The 23,121-nt window shown below is 40.2% G+C and overlaps 2 protein-coding genes across 5 annotated transcripts in view; one reads left to right on the forward strand and one right to left on the reverse strand.

Annotated features, from left to right (window-relative positions):
- The window catches only part of map3k21 (mitogen-activated protein kinase kinase kinase 21), a 28,467-nt gene extending 10,054 nt beyond the window's left edge, over window positions 1–18,413 (reverse strand). For 2 of the 3 annotated variants that reach the window (XM_040139222.1, XM_040139221.1), the window contains exons 1-3: window positions 16,640–17,432; window positions 969–1,149; window positions 665–813 (exon numbers count right to left, since the gene is read on the reverse strand). In XM_040139222.1, the coding sequence (XP_039995156.1) occupies window positions 665–813; window positions 969–1,149; window positions 16,640–17,432 (1,123 nt within the window). Of the gene's footprint in view, window positions 1–664; window positions 814–968; window positions 1,150–16,639 lie in introns of all 3 variants that reach the window. The other variant, XM_040139223.1, reaches the window with a different exon arrangement.
- A 1,629-nt stretch (window positions 18,414–20,042) lies between these two features.
- pcnx2 (pecanex 2) overlaps window positions 20,043–23,121 on the forward strand; it is a 32,201-nt gene continuing 29,122 nt past the window's right edge. For both annotated transcript variants that reach the window (XM_040139734.1, XM_040139735.1), the window contains exons 1-3: window positions 20,043–20,468; window positions 21,971–22,173; window positions 22,956–23,073. In XM_040139734.1, the coding sequence (XP_039995668.1) occupies window positions 20,316–20,468; window positions 21,971–22,173; window positions 22,956–23,073 (474 nt within the window). In that variant the 5' untranslated portion in view covers window positions 20,043–20,315. The remainder of the gene's footprint in view (window positions 20,469–21,970; window positions 22,174–22,955; window positions 23,074–23,121) is intronic.

A 23,121-nucleotide genomic window follows, 5' to 3' on the forward strand; every position in this document is an offset into this window, starting at 1 on the left:
CACCCCATACTACATACATATCGTCTCAGGAAAAGCAAGTCCATTTTATGTTTTAATGTTAAATTTTATATTATTTAAGGGCTAAACATTTTAGTACAATGACCTTCAATTCTGATCACTTCTTCTGGATGGATGATTACAAAAGACTTTGAGGAGTAGAACCTTTTTTGTAGCTGATTTTTTGTCAGGTTTATGTTATGTTATTGCCTGACAAATGTTACACCAATGCAGCAGTATATTCGGTGTCAAAAAGACACCAAAAAGTCTGATGAATGTGCTCATACAAAAACAACATAATATAAAATAACTACCACAAACACAAATCGGAAATATTCTCAAATCAATTTGCATTTACAAAGTGTTGCTCATTTTTCCTCTGTATTTCTATTGATCATTCCCTTGATCATTATGGGAATAACAGGTTTATGTGATATTAGTTTAAAGAATAAAAAAACTATTAAATGTACCACAAACAACTTTTAATAACAAAATTAAAAAATAATGAAATTAATTGACATACTCTGGAATTTGGTCTTTAGGTAAAGGTCAAATAAAACCGTAATGAAAAAAAAAAAAAAATCCTGAAATAACTTTTGAAAACTGTATTTTAGGACATGCTTTCTTACATCCTGCAGGTACTGTATGCCTGCCTCTGTTAATTTACCTTCCATGAGCTTGGCGAAGGGTTCAGGGCAAGTGGAGGGGATTGGTAGAGTTAACTTATTGACTGCCACACCGTAAGCGACAGCCAGGCCGTCTATACCTCGGTATGGCACCTCCCCTGTTAACAGCTCCCACAGTAAGACACCATAGCTGGTTGATGACACACATACAAAAGGAAATAAAAAGAAAGTGAAGCAAAGAGTAAGAAAAATTTAACAAAAAACAATGAGGAATAATGTCAGACAAATGACAAAACTAGATATTTTTCCTCTTGGGTCTGTGTATGGGTTTGTTATTTGTGATACCTCCAGACGTCACTGCCTTTGGAGAAGAGAGATGACTTGATGACCTCGGGGGCCATCCAGGAGTAGGTACCTGCCGCTGACATTTTTGTGGTTTTGTGCCACTCCCTGGCGAGGCCAAAGTCTGTGATCTTCAAGGTCTTCCTCCCGATGTCGTCGTTCTCAATCTTTTCAAGTAATAAAACTGAAAAGAGAGAGGAGAAGGGAGATGGTAGAGTGGGATGAAGGCAAACAAGGAATATAAATAAAGACACATGACGGAAAGTGTATAACAAACGATGAATGACTGAGAGAGAAGGACGAGTAGAAACACAGGATCTGGGTGAAAGTGACAGATGTGAGGGGGTAGGAAAGAGAGGAGACAGAGGAGTGAGAGAGAAAGAGATACAAAGACCAAAGACTGGGGGACAGAAAAAAAGACAACCATGCAGGTGAGGAGATGATAGTCGATATTCAACAGGGCCAACAGCGGTATGCAGGTCATTTATTACTGTAGAAACACAAGGCTGACAGTGCCACAAAGCACCTGTCCTCAGGTCCTAAAACTGTTTAACACATTAAAGACAGCCGGAACCCTCCAAACCTCTCTGTAATGCTACACCTGGCCTGAGAGCCCTGCAACAGCGAAGACACAACCACCTGATGTGTGTAGTCAAGACCCTCTACACCAATCATGTGTTGAAAAAATAAAATGACTTACATGCAGATACACATTTCTGGCTGGTTCTGGGTAAGGACAAAACTGTCCACACATGATAACTAAACTAAAATCAATCTGAGGAAGATTTTTTTTTTTTTTAAACACTTTTATCAAACTTCTTCAAGTGCTGTAACAGGATCAGTTGTGCTTTTCAGGTCAAAGTGAATCTGAAGTTTAACTTTTCCTGTTCGGGGACAGGAGTGTACACATTCAAATATATACTAGTAAAGTATAAAATCCAAACCAACACAGCCCTACAAAAAACAACACAGTGCTTAAAATGTTCTGTATTGTCGCTGTCATGTGTTGGAAATTGGCTTGCATATTGTAAAATGGTCCTCTTATTTAATGTTGGTGCTCCTTTTAATTTGTCTTATCCCGATATGTTCTAATTTAAAGGGATGTAGATAATTTTAGGCCAGTTTCAACTGTAGTTAGACATACGCTATTCCAATGCCATTTAGTCATGATACAACAAAATTAAGTTTATTACTTCCTGAATTCCATGAAAGAAAATAAACAATACACAAAAAGGAAATTAAGAGTAAACTGTCTAAGAAGGCCCGACCGACACTGGCTTTTTGTGGCTGATGCTGATTCCAGTATATATTGGCCAATTTTCTTTCATATTATAATATATATATAATCTATATCTATATATATCTATATCTATATCCATATATATCTATATCTATATATATCTATATCTATATATATAGATATAGATATATATGCATATATGGACAAATGGAAATTAGCTAGTAGTTAAATATGGTACAAAACATCTTCTCTCTTTGTTTGAGATTAATCTATTTATATATTTTCACCATTTCTAAATTACCCCAAGCATCTTATTCCGCATTACGTTCTGTAAAAAAAAGTTTTCTAACGGATCATAACAGACAACATATAGGCCAATACCAATATATCTGTGATAGGCCAATATCAGACGATAAAATCGGCCGACCGATATATCAGTTGGGCTCTAGTGTCTAACCACTAAACATAATCCTAAAATAAGGAAGAGTTTGATCCGTGTACAATGAAGAGCTGCAACTATTTTCATTATCGATTAATCTGCCAATTATTTTTTTGATTAATTGATTAATCATTTGTTCAGTGAAAAGTCAAAAAATAGTGAAAAATGCCTAATAAAATTTCTTAAAGTCCAAGGTGTCAGCTTCAAATGTTGTTGTGTCTGACCAGCAGTCTAAAACTTAAAGATACTCAGTTTAAAATGATATATAAACAGAGAAAAGCGGCAAATCCTCAAAACTGGGAAGCTGGAATCGGGGAATGTTATTATTGTTATTATAACACTTGATTGATTCTTTAAGTTGTTGCTGATTACTTTTCTGTTAATCAACCAATCGACTGTTTCACCCGCAGTAAAATGTACAAATTTAAATGAAAAATAAACAAATGTAATCAATGGAAACTTGAGTAAAAGTTACACATGCGAAGTAAAATCCACGAAAATATGCGTTTAAAAAAAACAAAACCCAACAAAAAACTCCAAATAAACCAAAGTCATATCCAGTCAGGTAAACAGGCAAGAGTAAATGCTTGTGTCACTTATCTCTATAACATTAATACACACAGGAGTCAACAAGACATTGACAACATTTAAGCTCTCTGAACCTATGCCGCCCACAACCAGATGACGACTGGGGTGTAGTAACATTTTTCCTTTTCAGCGAGACTAAACCTAACCTCTGCCTGCTGATACGTAAACTGCCAAATATTCTTGTTATCGCTTAACAAAAAGCAGCCTTTTCCATGAAGTGGTGTATCAAAAGCCAAAACAAACTCTTTGATCCTTTCATCCTCTTGGTATTATTTTCGACATTTGCTTTTTTCCTCTGCCAAGATCTCCTCGCATTACAAACTGTCCCATTTCATTATTTACAAGGAGTCATGCCACTGCAGGTCAGTTTGAACTTGTCCTATCAGCTGTGTTGATTCTACAGAATGTTGAATGCAGCTGAGAAACTAAAAGCTGAAGAGTCCCTTAAGGTGGTTCGACGGAGGCACTCAGGTGTAACAGTTCACAATTCAAGGCAAACGGCAGGGATTGAATAAAACGCCTGAGTGTACTCTTGGCATGTACACTCTGAGAACATTCCTATGGGAAAAACAGGATGTAATGATAAAGATACATAGTGGAAGTGCTGAAAGAAACATCAAGGGATTTGAGTTTCTTCACCTACTATATCACAAAGTAAATGAGTATTTGTTAACAGCTTTCAGTAGAGGCTCTGAAGGAGCTGCACTGTGTGTGCCGTATCATGACACACTGACCTTGGACTTACTCCCCCACAGCTATGCCAAAATAAAACCTGCCAAAGCTCATGCCCACACACACAAACCTTTTGTACAATTCTCAATCACAGCAATGCAAAAAGATGCACCTACATTGCACTTATGCACTTATTTTATAACCATCTGAGGCACAATTGGCGATGTTTACATACTAAACGCATATTGATCCTAAATCCTAGTTAAGAACACATTGTGGGCAAATTACACAGCAAATGTGTCACGGCTGAACCAGGTCTACAGAAAGCTGTACGAGGGGGTAGAAAGTAGGATGGCTGTTGAATGGAAGAATAGATAGTGTGTTAAAAAAATTGGTCTTGAGACCTTGGGTATAACACTAAAGAGACTCCACACTGAAAATCTGTGTATGCAATACTTTCCCACTCCCACAACTGGACATAAACGGTACAGCTGGAACCTTTCCTGCTTTTACCTATACTCAGGGAACTACCTGATACCACATACAGAACTTATATCCAATCAGTGTTCTTTGTTCAATTATCAATACATATACAACATTGTGCGGAGCCGATTGGGATCATTCTTCTGTGTAGAGTAAATTAGGCTTTCCTACACACATTAACTTTTAAGTGAAGATGTTCATACATACACTGTTTATAGGCTAATGTAAATTTAATTGTAATGTTCAAGGAGGTTCATTAAATTTTGTTGTTATAATTCTACAAATACATTGGCTAAGCTGAAAGGATTAGTCCATTACCTGGTTAGCCTACATACAGAAAAAAAAAAAATCTTCTTTGATAATTGATAAAAATCATTAAAAATCTTAATATTTTTTATTTTTAGACTGTGGATCAGAAAAAAACTAGCTATTTGATGAGATCAGCTTGGTTTAGGCATTTTGATTTTACTATTTTGTGACATTTTATAGACCAAAAAAATAATCAGTTAATTGAGAAAATACTAAATTCTTGATAATCATCAAGAAATAGCACATCACAAGCAGCACTGTGGCATACAGCGAATACTGTATGCTGCTTCACTATAATGTGCTGGATACTGACTAGTCTCTCATTGTTCACATCATTCAGATCAGCATACATAATCAATGATCACAAAAGTAGGCTGAATTTTTAATTCAATGTAAATTCTTCCTACTCCCCCAGCACTGTTACATCTCAGAGATATGTAAATGTATTTTCTTGCATTAGAATAAAATTCATGGTTGTCAAAACACAATGCTATATTCAAATCTTCAGCATGACGTTTGACATTTAGTATAATATGCTGTGGTGTAAACATGCTGCAAATAAAACGTGTCCATGAATATGGATTTCTTTATCTTTTTTTTCATATTCTGCTATCCTCACTCACACATTTATATGTTCTTTAAGTCTGCATTAATTTATGCATAATTTATACATAATGCACTTTGCCTAAAACCACCAAGGATATTCAGCTATTCAACTACAAACCTAACTGCATTTCAACACAACAGAAAAGTAACCATTTTAGTACAACTATCACCCCAACTAACACACACACAGGAAACAAACAAACGGACAACTAGTTCCTATCAAAAAACAAATTGTTTTGTGGCATTTCCTTTAGACTCATTGAAGATACAGTTACAGAGGGTGATGGTTAAGATTTTTCTTAGTATTTAATAAGAATTTTCAATGGCACTGAAATGATTCCAAGCGGCATTTTAACCATAGTGTGACTCCTGTAGGTCTCCACTACTAACAGGGGTATTGGTGCCATTACTAGCCTCAGGCACATAGGGGATCCTCTACCCAAGCTGCAACAATAGGAATTCCATTACAAACAGGTTTCACAAGACCAATGATATACTCCTACTTCCTGTTGTCAAGTCCCCTCTCAGTGATTCCATAGATTCCTCCCAGTAGGCTCTGTAGGTTTATAATGATCTATGATGGCTTAGTTACACAACCTAGAAGAACAGTGGTATTGGCATAAACCCGTCTATGTTGATTGGCCTATAGGATATCATGCCAAATACTTTCTTTGTAGCTCCATGATACTTCAGTGTCAGCCCTCTAGAAATTTCTGATAAAAGACCTAGCTCCTGTCTACATGACTCCATGCTGACGTTATGCCATAAAAACACCTTTAAACCCCAGCCAGCCATTTTGTTTGGTTACTGGAGTCTATAGAGTGCTGCAGGGATGACGAATTTTTGTGGGTCCCACCAGAAAGTTAACATCACCATGGCTCCCTCAAAAAAAGCCAATGGGATTTTTACAGTGGCTTTTTGTTTATGCAGAAAATAAACTCTGACAAATAAAATGTTATGACACTTAAAAGTTTTGTTCAGCAACATAATCTTCACAAATGAATACCACTTTTATGATTTTTTAAGAATAATTCCAATCGGCAGAAGTAAAAAGCTAATGTTAGCCTATAAACGAACTACACCACCATCATATGAATTCAACATCACTACCACTAAGCTTCCAACTTGTGATTTGATTAAGCACGCTTACCTCCTCTAAAAAAAGTCTTTCCTCTTAGAAAGTTAGTAAAAAATTTCAAGAGCGCCAGTATAAACGCAACCAGGCTGTAAAGACAGACTACTGAGTAGATCTGTTTTCGTGTTCAGCGTGATGACGTTTAATGTCCCTGACAACCACTGTAGTCACATTTAGCCACTTGTTAGCAACCGCCTTTTCTTAAGATGCGTAAAAGCTTAAAAAAAAAAAAAAAAATCACGAGTGGGGTATTTACTGACCTTATTTATGTTGTAAAATAAAATGTGAAAATGTTACGAACTTGTGTTAACTACAGTCCTTACTTCAGTCATCTAACCCATTCAAAAATGGGTTTTCGAATGGGTTTTAGAGGGAACTGGAAGTGTGAAAAAGCTAACTTGTTTCCAGGTTTTAGGACTTGTACCTACAGAACTCCATTAGCAGCCAAATCTATCCAAGACTTTAGACAGATGCTTTTTACTGTTTCAGTTCTTAACTTAAAAAAAATTGACAAACGAAGATTTGATTATCAAATATTCTGCCAATTAATTTTGTCAATCAACAAGTGTTGCAGCTCTACTTGAATGTATTCAACACCTAAACATCTGCTGAGACACTGTTGACATAGGTTAGTCACTTTTACTGCTAAACAGCAGAATTACATTACATTTTTAAACAGGAATGAATGTTCAAAATATGTCATCTAAATGTTAATATTATATCTTAATAGCTTAACTTGAGCACTGACCAACAGGCACAATCATGTCCTAATGTGTTTTTCCTACAGGGATGTTTTTGTTAGTTTAAATTTTGTAAATGTAAAAAAATGGTCTAACACAACAAAAAACAAAAACATTAAGGCCAGTCTACAGCAAAAACAAACTGTACAAAATATAACTGGGAACACAGTTTTACAGCACTGTACATCACTATACATCTTAAATTCTAAGGTTTTAAATGTGGACCAATATCTTAAAATTGGACCAGTCTGATATAACTATTTATGAATTCATAGTTCATGTAATAACAAAGATTGAAAAGGAGAGGCTAACCTGGAGAAGGTTAGTAGGGACTCATCACGGTCTCTTCCTCACTGACTAATAGCTCACTTCCAGCCAACACATACCACCATCCCCCCTTTGAAGTCCACTTCCCATAACCTCTTCACCCTATTCTAATTTCAAAGGTTTTCTATGATTAATCTCAGGAGGTTTTCAGTGAGAAGCTCCGTTACAAGTTATTTCGCCAAGACTTCTAATATTAGCCTAATCTACAAGAAAACACTGCATCTTAAAAGGAATATTTGTTTGATTTAAATTAAGTTATTCTTTAAAACATCTCACTGATTTCAGTTAATTTTTATGTTTTACTTCTGTATCCAGGAAATTATGTGGAAACACTGCAACTATGTCAATATGTGACAAAATTTATATTTAAATAGTCAAGTGCACCATCTCAAATGAAAAAGAAACAATTACAGCAATACAGTCTTGTGGCAATACATAAATTATTTCAAAATTTCATTCAAAAAGCAGAGAAAGACGCTCTGACTTCGGCTGACTTCCATTATGATCATCCTAAAAGTCAAGCCCCAGGCCAAACCCCACCCTATACTGGAAAGATAAATCCAGTGCCTATGTTGAGGCAAAGTGTGAAGTTAGCACAAGTAAAGCCTTTACAGCTGAGCCAATGCACAAAATCAGGCTATGGCTAGTCAATCTTGAGTAATGCTTTTCTCCTACAGACAAGCTATAGCCCTGTTTGGATAGGATATGTTTAACAAGTGAAGGTGGAGTAATGGTAACCTATTTACTACTGATGCATCACCTGATTCTAATCCTGCATAAATAGGCCACTTCAGTAATTTTTAAGACCTGCACACTGACACACTGTTACACGCCAGTAAATATAGCCAAAGGTTATAGCAAATGCATGAAAACTGACAACCTTGAATTTGCTGGTATACTAGGGTCATTTCTATGGGCAAGCAAGCTAGGTTATCTATTCTTCTGTTTTTTCACCCAAGTCTCGCACCCAAATTTTTGGCTAGGATACTAAATGTAAATATAGTAAGACAACATTTTCATATATTTAGAAGTGGGCCAATGCTTGTGTCAGCTACAAATACCGTTTACAGTAAACATTTACATTTACATTATTAAATGCAGCTGTGTGTAGCCTACAATTATGTTTTGTAGGCTTTCCAGGTTTTCATTAGCTACAAGTGGTGTATGAACCATGTTTGGTGAAATAAAAATATTTAAGTGGTTCAAATAATCTAATTTCTGTTTATTTTAAGACTACTTTACAATCTGTTTATCATTGTGAATTGGTCACCAACATTACAATCGTTCTGTGGTACTCTGCAATCACTGTCCTGAAAACACGCGCCTGAAAAGGTTAAAACTCAGACTGTCGGTTTTCTGTGCTTTTGCTGCTTTTTCTCAGTCTATATTTTCTTACTCTTTTGAAAAGAAAATGTTTTCAAGCAGACAACAGTGCAATGCAACTGGAGATGGATATGCCTCCAAGGCAGACCCCACCCTTAGTCCAACCCCCATTTAATTCCCCTTTCCAACAGTGGATCTTCAGGCAGACCCATCTTTCATGGTGGAACAGTGGGCAGATCAGAAGCTGAGCTGCTGCCTTCAAAGCAGGTCCCACGCTTCTTCCCATTGCTTTCTCCCCCTCAAGGTAAAAAGAAAAAACTCCACTTTTTGGGCAACATTGGGCACACGTTCATTTCTCTTCAATAAACCAAAATTATCTCAAGTTTTATTCAACTGAAACTGAATTTCAACTGAAATTCCACAAAAAATAAGTGATAAATGAAAAAAAAAGCCAATGTTGGAAAGTTTTGGATGATACAGCACAGACGCAGTAGCCTTTAACTTGTGTATTTTCAGTAACATTATTCAGACATTAAATAGTCCAAAACTGGGTTTCCACTGACAAAAGTTATCATCCACGAGTTAACTTTCAATTTATTAGACGCACTTTGTCTACATCCATACCTACAGTATTTCATGCACATGATACAGCCATGAAGAGAAAGTCTTTTTGCAAACAACCACAAAGTCAGCTGATATTTATTTAAAATATCTTTGTCTCTCTAGCAAGAGTGCTGTGTGAAACTGAGCTCTTATCATGCTAGTAATTTGATACAACTTTTTAAACAAAATTTAAAACCATATACAAGTCTGCTACTACAGAAATTTTTAAATTAAAGCAGTTTATTTTCAGCATAATCCTGAAGCTTCTTATTTTATTGTAGTTATTGTAGTGGCATAATAAAGCATTGACGTAGCATGATTACTGTAAACATTCTGAATGTAGCCTCCTAACTTGACCTGGCAGTATTTTCGTAATTGTGCCAACAGACTAAGCATGAGAGCAAGAGGGCTTCCTGTAGTAAGCAGAAACAAGGCTGCTAAACATTCCCCGACTGGTCTGTCTCTCCCGGTTGAAATGAGAGTGCCCCCAGGCATTCTGGTTGATGGGAAAAGGATCAGGGCTAATGGCTGGCTAAATCCATCTATCATGGTCACGTCTCTCCGGGCCACTTGCTCCTCATCTACCCTCTTCCTCTCCTGGCTTGTGTCTATTAAAGCTTGAGTTAACTTATAACTAGGCTAATTAAAACAAAAAAAATGTTAAAGATGTACAGCCAGGACCTTTTGTTGCATTAGTATCTATCAATGTGCTCGGGAGCTATGGAGGGGATTGGTTGATTCAGAAGGCAGCTCTTCTCAGCTGTGGGCCCTTTTCCTTTTCACCCTGCCCTGCAACAATAGGTGCAGTCAGGGAGAGGTCATAAAAAACACAGTGAAAGCATCTCCACTCCTCCTCTCTCCCCTCTGCCTATTCTCTCGACAGAGAAAAGACAGGCAGTAACTGTCTGCGTGTCACCAGGGGTAATTGTGGGAAGCCAGAGAAAAAGTTGCCCTGCAACACCTAGTCAAGCTAACTTTTCCTCTTAGATTCTACTTGTTTCAGAAGTAGAGCAAGGCAACAGAAAAATTATAGGAGGAAAAAAAAAAAAGTTACTTTTTTCTGAGTAACATCGAGTCTAACTTTCTCTCATGTGGTGAACTCGTTATGACCTAGTGATGAACAACAGGGTTTAAGAGGTGTTGTTTTGCAATGCTGTGGTTAAAAAGGAAACCCAAATACCAAATCTATAGAGATATGTAACTAGATAACTAGGTCTGCTTAGTATTTTCATACCCGATGGTGCAGCAGTAGGAGAATGGTCAAAGGAAGATGGATGCAAATTAGCACTGTCACTGAACTGGCAGTCAGTGTGTTTCTGCAGTCGCTTAATTTGGGTATCAGGACAGAAAACGTGTGATAGGTGCATCCCCAATTTTTTTTTTTTTTCAAATCTATTTTTAATTGCAATAGGAGCAAAGTAATGGCTGTGTGATAAGAGAATAAAGCTATGTTAAGATCCAACTGTATGTCACATAAACAGGATATTATAGGAATATACATTATTTATTACATTTATTGCTTGGCAGACACTTTTGTCCAAAGAAATTTATAGTTAGTGCATTTGTCACTTGCCACAACATTATTTTGCTACTTAAGGAATCCAGTCTGGACTGTACTCCTCATCTGGTGAGCATTTTCCTCAGTCAATTGTGATTGGGACTAGGGCTACAACCAACTTGCAGCCAGTTATTTTCTTGACTAATCACTTCATCTCTAAAATGTCAGTAAAAAATTTCCACCACAGTTTCTCAAAGTCTAAAGCATTCTCTTCAAATGTCTATTTTGTCTGATCAACAGTCCAAAGCCCAAAAGGAAATCTTTATATTTGAGAGGCTGAAAACTGTTGTTTTTTGGCATTTTTGCTTGAAAAATTACTTCAAATGATTAGACGGTTATGAAAACAGTTGCCAAGTATCTTACTGATGATCATCTTATAGATGAATCGACTAATTGTTGCAGCTCTAATGGGTATTTTTGTTTACAAGCTATCGGACAAGTAATGTGAGAGGTTGACAAGACTATGATTTCATCACAACCCTCATAATTTATAGCTGAACCAAAACTTAATATTTTGCGATGTGCTACACATATTGGGAACGATATAGCAGGTTCACTTGTCCACTGCACAAGCCCTAGCACTTTGCCCTGGTTGTGTGACTACTGGGCCGTAATAAGGTCATTCAGTGGTGTGATGGTTGTCATAATAAACTCTGAATTCAACACATGTCTCTCCACTTATTATTTTTCTTCATCTGTACTAATATCAGTGTACTAACATGAAAGGAAATCCTTTGTGTGCTTTTGTAACTTTTGCCAGGTCTTCACAGATCTACAGAATGATGGGTATGTGGAGAAAGACAGGAAGAGGGAGGGGAACACAGGGACAGCATGATGAAGTCTAACAATAGCTTAAGATTGATGGGAGAATGCTGTTGCACACGCTCCAAACGAACTCCATCAGTTTCAGTCGCGTTCAGGCACACATTCCTGGCATACTATCTCCCACACGAAGGTGTGAAACTCCAAAGTTAATGTGGGCTATGCGTGCTGGCTCAGGGCTAGGTTTCAGTGTGATCTCTTGCTCTTATCTACTACTCAATGAATACTACCACTCCAAGCTTTTGGAAGAAAGTTTAATTCAAAGTTGTGAGACGGCTACAGAAAGATACTCCGGATCCTTTCGCTATCAGACAGCTTTCAGATGGGTCGGGCAAATAGGAATAAATCTGAGAGCAGAAAGAAAGGGGGCAGCGTGCTTGCCGTTTTTATTTACAATAGCCCCCCTGGTCACAATATCATAAAGGAAAGTTTCCGCAGCCCAGACATTGAACTGTTGGACGTGGGGCTAAGTCCATACTACATACCAGGCAGTTCTCACACGCCATCTTGGCTGCTGTTTACATTCCCCCATTCGCTAACCCGGCAACCGCATGTGATGTCATCCACCCTGTTACCGCGAGACTTCAGACTCTGCACTCGAGTTCTTTCTTATAGATCTCCAGGGACTTCAATCAAATTAGTTTTTGCACATTTGCATTTGTACATTTTTCTATTCACTAAATACTGTGTATTAATTATTCCTACCATTTTATTTTTATAGTAGTCTTTATTTTTTTACTTAACGTAATCTTTCCTGATTGCGAGCAATTGTAACAAAGCAATTTCCCTATGTTGATCAATAAAGTTTCTGATTCTGAAAAAAGGGAAAGGGTCAATGAAAGGATGGAATACGACTGCAATGGGGGAAAGGAAGAGGAAAAACAACAAATCCCTTCAAATACCATTATCAACAAACCCCTCCAGAATTCAAAATCAATTATAAGGTCATAATAAATTTATCCAACAAGTATTGTCTGTATAGCCAGGGCCTGATATAACTTAGGCATCTAAGAAGTGAAAACACATAAAAGCCATGCTATTGCAATTAACTGACATTCTTTCATCAAAAATAACATAGAAAATATAGTTTAGTCCTCTCAGCTCGTTGTAAACATGGAACAAAAATTTGAAGTATGCATAGTGACGTCTACTTGACATGGAGCTAGTCTCTAGAAACTGTAAAGGCAGTTACAGAATTGTCTCAGGAGGAACTATAGTGTATATATTTATTTTCGTCAATGATTATGTCTATAGAACAATGCAACGGTATCAGAAAACAGTAGTTTTTGGATGACAATCCAACTCTATGACACACAGACATACGCTATATCAGGCTTGTTAGCAGGATAAAGTCTTTGTGGGTTTTGATCTGTTCAGGGAGTTTCAGGGGAGTTGATTATAATTAAAAAGAAAAAGTAACTCCAGCATTATCCTTTAAAGTTTCAAAATTGTGTCGGCCAAAAAGTAGACATGAAAAATAATAAGTAGCAAGAGGGAGCAGAAAGCAACGAGGGAAGGAGGGTAAGTAAGGAGAAAAATAACGAAGTAAGAAGAAAAACCCCCTCAGTTTGTGGCAATAAAAGAGTACCGCTGCTCTCTGGGAGATTAAATATGAACGGAACAAAACAAAACGAGGGCTTTGAGACCCTCCGAGTCCTAGCCATTCTTCTGGCCACAGTAGCCTAGCAACCGCTGCTTGACCAGTCCATTGTGCAAACGTATGTTAAGCTTTTATCCCTCATTAGCAACATTCCTCCCTGCAGGCTGGGATTTTACAGATTAGGTTGAAAAACACAAAAGAGAGAGAACAAATCTTGCTGACTTCCAACATATTACTTTACAGGCTAATCATTGATCAAATAGCTGTTTGTTTGTCTGTGTGGAGCATGTGTACACTGCAAGTTGATAAATGACAGGCTGAGTGGTTGAGTGAAGGTGGAGAAGTTTGGGTGTTTTTCTGCCTTTATATATGTACCTGTCCGTGTCCTTGTTTACCCTGAGAGGAAAAACACTGGAGTGAAACAACCTGACAATATCCACCAGAAATAGAGAAGAGATACAGCCACACCAACAGACATTGTGGCCATTAAATATTAAAAAAGTGACAGATTGCTGATTATCAACCACTTATTGAAATGTATCCATTTTCTTTCTACCCCCCGTGTAGATAATTCTCACTCCTTTTATCCTTTTACAGCCCAGAAATGCAGTGACCAACGCACACACAACGCCAAGACAAGCAGACAACAGGCCCACACCAGCAGATGCAACAACTTCTCTAAGCTGCATTATTCTAGGTTTTTACTGGGAAAACAACCCAACACACCACAGGGTGCCATTTGTGTGTTTGTTTAGGAGAGAGTCTTTTGTGAACTCACTGCCCTGGTTCAAAGCAAACACATAAAGCTTCTTTCATTCTCTCTTTATTTAGATAAGACCATATATTGACTACAGATGTTCAGACTTCTGACCCTGGGACGATCAACTACCTGCAACCTTTAATGGTACTGTTGCAAACTGGTAGAATTCAATGTCTATCTTGGTCTTGTTTTTGTGCATAACAGCTTAGCATTGGGCTCTAATGTAGTGGAAATGAGGAATAAATTCAGAAAAACTGATATTTATTCCACTGGCTTACAATCCTATGAGTTTCCTGGTTTCATTACAGCCTAGAAATGCAGTAAGCACATTGTGAATGGTTTCTCCTAAGTTTAATTTTAAATGCTCCCTCTTTATTTAATGCTTATGCTGTCGCTTGGTCACAGTGAAGTGGCAGGACAAACACATCGACTTGTGTTAGCAGCACTGCGTCTGTTCGGGGGAGTTTGTTTGTGTATGTTCACCAAACATCCGATTAGCTCACACAGTCTAAACAGCAGTTAAAGCCTTTCTCTCCATCTGCCCTTTAATTAACGCAAGTCTTCTTCTTAAATAAGACGACTTTGAGGGTTGGGCTCTTCTGCACTGTTCATCACATGGTGTGATCATAGGGCATCACACGCACATAAAACGCATTATTTCAGTGTTTGAAAAATCAACCTCTTCAGACACAATGACGTTCAAAATTATGTGAGTGATCCTGATTTATTCTTATGTTTGAAAAACTACTTCTTAAGTGCAAACAATGTTACTCCAATGGATATACTGTACTGTATTACAAATGCATTCTAAATTATTGGTATTTGGTCTGTGTGCAGTTTTTTACATTTACCACAATGCATTTTTACTATTTCCACATAAATATAATTGGACCCTAAAAATTAGTTGTTAGGATCAACTAGGTTAGGACCTTTTGACATGCTTGCACTATCCCTGGTGTTAATTACCTAAAATTATAACCATGTATACGAGTCATATTGGCAGCATATAAAGTATATGATCACTGGCCATGTGTGTTTTTGACTTGCATGCATAGATTTCTCGCAGCCACTATATTCACACACTGACTCTCACAGCTGGAGGTAAACAGACAGAAGTATGCCGGAGCTGCTCCCCACATGGCCCCAGGTTGATAAGACTCTGTGGTCACAAAGGGAGAAATAGTGTTTGGGGTCATATTACACACATAAAAACACCTGAGTTGAAGTGGGTAGCCTGTGTCTGTAGGCTTATGACTCAGACTCTTTTTCTCAACGAGTCCTATCCATTCATTATTCAGTCCTGGAAAACTCAAGTTTGCTGACCTTTTGTCAATTACCAGTCCCTGCAGGTACTAACACAGTTGTTAGCCTTATGTACTGAACCACGTTCAACTACATGATCCTACTAAGTTACCAAGAAACACAAAAGTGAGACTTGCAAATACCCAAAAGTCTACTTTATCTCATTTATTTTTCCAAACACGAGCAACTGCAGCATCTGTGAAACTATGCACACATTCCCTCCTGAATAATCCTTCATTCCTTAGAGTCCTGCATTACAAAAAACCCATAAGTGCATGTTTTTCTCAATTATTATACCTAGATAAGCTCTCTGTCTGACTTCTTTTTACCCTATGACCTCTGGTATTAGCTCTGGCTGGTCAGGTTGGCCTGACAGTGTGGACCAAGTGTGTCTGGTTATGTGTTTGTTAATCACTGACTTTATTTGAACATTTCAGCTTGGGGTGGAGAGGGGGCTGGGAAGGTGTGTGTGTGTGTGTGTGTGTGTGTGTGTGTGTGTGTGTGTGTGTGTGTGTGTGTGTGTGTGTGAAAGGATGAGGGGGTGAGTGCAAGCGTGGGTGGGTGGCCCAGCTGAGCAAACTCTGACTTTATTTCACATCCTCTTGATGGTATCCCCCACCACTTCATACAACCACAAACTTGTACACCTCCTTAAGACCATCCTGAGTAAAGGGCAGTGACATAACTTTGATGTTGTGAAATATGTGTGTATTATGGGTTTTCAGCAACCTCAATTTAGGCTGTAATGACAACGCTTTGTTTTCCTAATAAACTATAAAAATAGGGTAAATATTTCCCAATGCCCCAAGTCATTAATACAATATTAAACAATCACTTTATGTGTGACAGATTGACATGTGGAATTGCCAGAATGAATTGAGAGATTGTCTGGGGTGAATGAGACTTAAAATAATTGCTTTAGAGGAGGCTATGGAAATAGCTAAAACTAACACAGTCACTTAAGAAGAACTGAACCAAAATGTAGCTATAAACAACTAAAAGAGGATGTGCTGCATGTGCAACAGGTGGATGGTTCTCCCATGGACCCCATGAGGAATTTCTCCTAAAGTTGTTCATCTTCACTCTCTCTCTCTCACACACACACACACACACACACACACACACACACACACACACACACACACACACACTTCAGTCTTTGCTTACTGTTGCTAGATTTCAGGTCACGATGGATAATGGGTACCACGGCTTCCTCGTGTAGGTAATGCATCCCGCGTGCAATCTGCACGGCCCAGTTGACCAGGATGTGTGGAGGGATTCGCCTTCCGGTCAACACCCGGTTCAGTGTCCCGCCTCGGGCATACTCCATAACCAGGCACAGGTTGGGCTCCTCCAAACACACTCCTTCCAGTTTAATAATGTTGGGGTGCTGCAGCATAGAGAAAAGTTTAGCTTCTTGTTTAACACTGCCGGCGGTGGCTGTTATGTCCTCGTCTGGGTCTTGCCGAGCCGCCTTCACGGCAACTTCTTGATCTTTCCATGTGCCCCGGTAGACTTTACCAAATCCACCCACGCCTATGATCTCCTCTAGTACCAGTTCACTGAAGGGAATCTGGACGGGCGAGCTCGGGACTCGCTCTCGTGCCCCCACTGACCCACTGGTAGCTGGGAGACGGTAAATAGCGGGCTGGTAGGTGACATAGTTGGAGGGGAAAATCCCGACCCGGTGGTTGATTTTACCTGTCCACCATCCTTCATCCCCGGAGATCGCTGCGTCCTTGGACAGGACCTCCACCACGTCCCCTCGCCGGAGGCTGAGCTCGTCCTCGCCGCTTGCCTCGTAGTCGTACGCGGCTGTCCACAGGGACCGAGTCGTGCAGAGCGGGGCAGAGTGAGCCCACGCCCGAACTGTGGGTGAATCTGTCCAGGCATGCTCCCCGGTCCCACCGCCTCCCGGCCGCCCTTCACCGTTTGGGAAAGCGGCCTGCGAGACATCCATTTCTCGGTGGCCGTAGCGGCACCATAGGGTGCAGAGCTTTTAGAACAAAATGAAAACTTTAAAATGGTAAGAGGTAACTTTTTGAAATCCTCATGCTGTCACATTTACGAGGCTAGCTGATGAGAACAGAGGGGAAGTCCCAGCGCAACCCACGGCAGGGTCACACTGTGTCCAAAGTCCTGTGAGAGAGAACGTTCACAACCCTGTATCCACGTCGCCACTCCGGTAAAAGTGTGAGGGTCAATAACTAGCTAGCGGGGTTGCTGGCTAAGTTTAGCCGAAATACTTTTTAGCTAATGTCACCACTTTATGGGCTGACGGCTAAATAGAAATACAACATTGGGACTTAGCAACTGAAGACTTAAATCTCAAAAAAATCTCCTCTACGAGAGAAAATTTATTCAACGGCATAGTCTCTGCTTTTGCTTCATGCTAACATGAACGAGCTAAAGTTAGCTACCGTCTACCGATAGAGCTAAGTTACTGTTTTCGCAGGTGCCGCAAGAGGTGCACCTGCACCGGCCACTCGGACCAATATAAAGTGAGACTGCGAGGGGCTGGTTTCTCTGTCAAAGTTGCCAGTAAACGTCATCTAGTCACCGAGTCCCGAAACTTAAAGTTCGCTTGTTCGCTTGTGGACTTTTAACAAGAAATTCCAGACTTTTGGCTAGTGGGTTAGCTTAGCATAGGTCAGCCTGTTGACTACTACGGCAGTTGGAAAACTTGCTCCTCTCAGCTTTAAGATCGGTTATTCCCAAGTTTATTTCTCCGTCGGTGACTTGCAGAACAGTCAAGGGTTGAACGCCGATTAGAAAGCGCATCAAACATCCTGGATTTCAACGCAACAATACGGGAATAAAAAGATGGAGAAAAAAAAAAATCCTTGAACCTTAATCAAAACAACCCCCCAAATCGCCGTTGTCGCCGAGTCGGACCCAGCAGTGGCTGATCTGCGGGACGCTGCCGCCGCTCTAGGTGCTGGCTGTGGTGCCCTCTGATTGGTGGGTTCTGCGACATGTGATCCCAGTATCAGCGGGGTAGGGGGTGGGGGGAATCTGGGGAGGAGCCAGTGAAGGAATGTGTGAGGGGAGAGCGCGCCTTCAGGGAAATTATGGGAATTGTGGACAATATAATCACACACACACACACACACACACACGTTCTTAGTCCTCTCCAAACACCAGCCACGTGAAAGAGAATTTTTATTTAAAGTACTTTATACAAATAATAGACTGTGCATATAAATACTACTTCTACAGCTACTATTACTAGAATTAGGATCAGCTTTATTAGCCGAGTACATATAAGGAATTTCACCCCGGTGCCTAGTGGCCCTCGTTGTACTTGCGCGCGCACACACACACACACACACACACACACACACACACACAGCTAGACAGAGACAGCAATGTTATACACTCAGTTTTCAGTTTATTAGGTACACCTACAGCTAAAACTAATATAATCTAGTACAACAGTCCTGCACTAAATCCTCCCCTCATGAAGGTTATAATGTTCAGTTTTTATTGAAATTGTTTTAGAGACGTGCTGATTCGACTGTGGGATCATTATGTAGTCTGTGGTACTGTTGAAGTGTATTACATTACACAGGGCAGTGTTTCTCTTATTTAGCTTACTCTCATTGATATATGGGATGGACAAAATAATAGTAACGGAATACCATTCAACAGCACCACAAACTGCAGCCTCCAAAGTTATCATAAAGTGGAATCAACACCTCTCTAAAATAGTTTCAGCACAAACTGAACATTATAATTTTAATGAAGGGAGGATTTATTGCAGGACTGTTGGATTAGACTGCGTTAGTTTTAGCTATGTGTACCTAATAAAGTGGCAACGGTGTGTATATATAGTTGCATGCAAAAGTTTGGGTAAATAACATATTTGATTCGTTTTCGAAGTGAAAGGAAGCAGCCTAAATACAATCATTTGCCTCAAGCAGACATTACAAAGTAGCCTTTCTTTAAATGTTAACGCACTACTACTTACTTTTTACCTTTTATTTCATTAACATTTTCATTGAGAAAAGAAAGAAAGAAATTAAACGGTACTTGTGGCATGTGCAACGGTTTTTGAACCCTGCTAAGCCACTACTTAGTAAAACCCCCTTTGGAATGCGTGCTCAAACTTTTGCATACAACTGTATGGTGAAACATATAAACATATATATACACTACTAATGATATAATATAATATAATATAATAATGCCTGTCAACTAGCCTATTTATAATGTTTATTTATCGTTACTATATACATACATACTGAGTTGCCAATAGCCTACACATGGACATTACCTCTAAAGATACATAGCCTATTGTAGGCTTTACACCTCCGTACAATCAACACAAACACTACTATGCACAATGGCTTTTACGAGACGATTGTACGTCTGATTTTCCCTGCGAACCGTTTGCCTGCGTTTGTGCGCAGATAAACACTAAAGGTGGGGGTCACATAGCAGGAAAAGATGGAGAGGGAGGGAGGCAGGGAGGAGGAGTGGGACGGGAGGGGAGGGGAGGGGAGGGGAGGCGGTCAGAGCTGCGCATCTGTGCAGGCAGCCAGAGGGGAGAGGGAGAAGGAGAGAGACGATCGGGACAAGATGAGGACGGCGGCAGCAGCAACGGACGAATCGACATTGGGATGGGAAAAGGCAGACGGGAGGCGAACACCGAGGGAGACCGACGAGGCATGAAAGAGAAAGAGACGAGCCGTATCACCCCAACATGGAGGCGTAGCGACTGTAGTATGCGTTAGAGGAGATCCTTTCATTGTAGCCTAGCAGCAGCAGCGGCAGCGGCGGCAGCGGCAGCAGCGGCATCCGTCCGTCCAACCTGAGCGGGGAGGAGGAGAGCGGAGGAGAGATGGGCTCCCAGGTTGTGCAGACCCTGCGTCAGGGAGTCTGGGCATCTCTCACCGGGGGCTGGTACCACGAGCCGGAACAGAACAAATTCAACAACTCCTGCCACCTCTATCTGTGGATATTCCTCCTGATGTTGCCCATGTCTCTACATCTGGTGAGTTTTTCTCAGGGAACATGACGTTCAAGGCCGCGGAGGGGGTGTGAGGTGCTCACCGTACCTATAGGTGACATAATTCATGCGGTCCTTTATCCTTCCATGGATAAACGTGCAGCGGCTCTGCAAGCATCTAACATCCCTCATTGTCTGGTCGCCACTGGAGGCTAAGAAAGCCTAGAAACACGGCACTGTCGCAGTTTTTCTCCTTGCATGCAGTGACGGAACGCATGGATGCTCCTGGATGAGGCAGCGTGAGAGCCGGGAGGCTCTGGGGTTCACTATTATTTTCATTGTCATGGCCTTTGAAATAGGTGCAACACGGACTGCCTTACTCCCAGTGATAATATCCTGAGTGAAGAACTTGCATCTGGGATTTGTAGGAGCCCTTTACCTTGTAGCTTAGATATATTAAGATACAGGTTATGTGGTGGAAGAAAAACCTCTGTTTTTCAAAATCATACAGGGACGCCTGCCTTTTTTCTTACTGTCCCGCCTCAGTGACCTTTGTGTTCCTTGTCCCCGCTTTACACTGCCCTTATACAGCAGGATGGTGGCATGAACAAAGGGAAGAGCTGCAGGTAGCTGCTGAAGTATGAACGACAAGACGCGGTGTATTCACAAGTCTCATCTTCCCTCTTGAAATTAATCGATGGCGTGATGGCAACAACAGCCAACAACCGCCATGCACAGTACAGAAATGGGTGGACTTAATGGATGTGATCTGATCATGCAGACCTACAATGTTAGCCTGTCTGTTATTGTTCGCATCTCAATACTTTTATGGAACAAAGGTTTTTCGGTACACCAAACCGTTCACTCCAGAAGAGATATGAGTGCAGATTATAACTGTGCGATGTGATTGCTCCCCACATCTCTTCCGTTTCTGTTTTTGATACAGTAAACCAGGGCTAATATGTAGGTAACACAAGCATTGTGGGAGAAATTTCAAGTTTATCAGCATTTTATCTGAAGGCTACACACAGCGCAAGATAAATGATGGTAGAAAGTTGAGGCACACTCAAATATAAGCACAAATGCAACTTGACGATAAATATAGTATGGAAATTTGTACCTGCGGACATTAATAAGTGTCCATATCCAACAGAACAGGAGCTCTCTATAGACCAGTATGACTCATGTATCAGCATGATGGAGATGCTCTGTCTTTAATTTTCCTGTTCTTTGCTATGGGCCATTCCTGCCCAGGGGATCAATAAACTTCATTAATCTGCCAATTAATCAAATTAGATCCTGTGGTTCAATGAGCACTGTCATACACTTGGGGAACAGCGTGTCTGTGTGACTGAATAAGCTTTACCTTTCGCAGAATGTCACCTACATACAATAAGATCAGAGAGAGAAGGGGCAGTTGGTGCTTTTCCATCAGGAACACCCGCTACAGCTTGAAGCATTAGAGCAAACAATGCTCTCATGGAGTCAGGAGACTCTGGAGATCTTGGTTTGAATAAGACGAAGCTCTTCTCCTCTCCTCCTCACAGGCCCTGCCCCCTACCACCATGGCTTTGAGCATCTACTGCACCTCCATCACTGTCTTCTTCATCCTCATCAAGCTGGCCAACTACCGGCTGCACCTGATGTTCGATGAGGGCGAGGCAGTGGTCCACAGCAGCCTCTCTGACCTTAGCAAGGCCCAGGATAGGAAGAGTAATCCCTCTGAGTCCTGCCTGCCCGCCAGCATCAGGTAAACCCTCACACATACTTGTAATCCTGAAACTTCAGTCCTTCTCAAGACTACGGCTGTGGTTTCACCTTTATGGATGTATTAGAGGCCATTCAGAGAGATATGCGGTACACTTATATTCAAGAAACTGGCATTTTTGCTCCTTGTGCCTCGAGCTGCTGCCCTGCCAGGCTTGCCATTACAAAATCTAGGCCAGAGGGCTAACTCTCCAATGATTCAACGTATTTATTAACATGAAATTGTACACTTAGACCTGAGACCTCCTTTCAGAATAATGCCACCACTACTAAGTATAGTATAACCTGTCTTACTATGCTTGACATCCTCTTCTTACCATTTTTAGTCTTTGTCCCTCCGCATGTGTCTATTTTTCTCAGTCCTCTCCGTCTTGGAGATGAGATTGCTATCTTGCTCAAGTGTATCAGAGTAGGACACAGATGCTTTCCACTTTATATCAAAGACTCAGTACAACTTTGGCGAATGAGAAAGCTAATGAGGGGAAGTCAGACACATTTGATCCGCACAGAGACTAATAAAAGAAATCCATTGCGTCCTGTCCCCTGTATGACTTTATTTCTTTTAAATTCATTATAGTCTTTGAAGTACTTTTGGAGAGAGTATTTTTGCTACTTCCTCCATAAATCAGTGTTTTTTAGTATTCCAAAGATGATTTCCTCTAAAAGTGACGTATTGATGGACGTACTTCCGTAGACTCCCCATCATTCTGTCTCTTTCTCTTCATCATTTAATTTCTCCCCCCATCTCTTGTCTCTGTCTAATAGGAAGAGCAGTACAGTCCCCGACAGTGTTGCCATGACGATGTTGGCTCGTAAGCGTCCCAGTTCGGTGATCCAGGTGACAGTGAAGCAGACTGAAACCAACCCCGGGCTGATTGGGGTGGTGGGTGACAGTTAAAAAAAAAAAAGGATACCTGCCAATATGAACATA

The sequence above is a fragment of the Xiphias gladius genome, chromosome 11, assembly GCF_016859285.1.
Source record: "Xiphias gladius isolate SHS-SW01 ecotype Sanya breed wild chromosome 11, ASM1685928v1, whole genome shotgun sequence".
In the NCBI taxonomy this organism is placed as follows: domain Eukaryota; kingdom Metazoa; phylum Chordata; class Actinopteri; order Istiophoriformes; family Xiphiidae; genus Xiphias; species Xiphias gladius.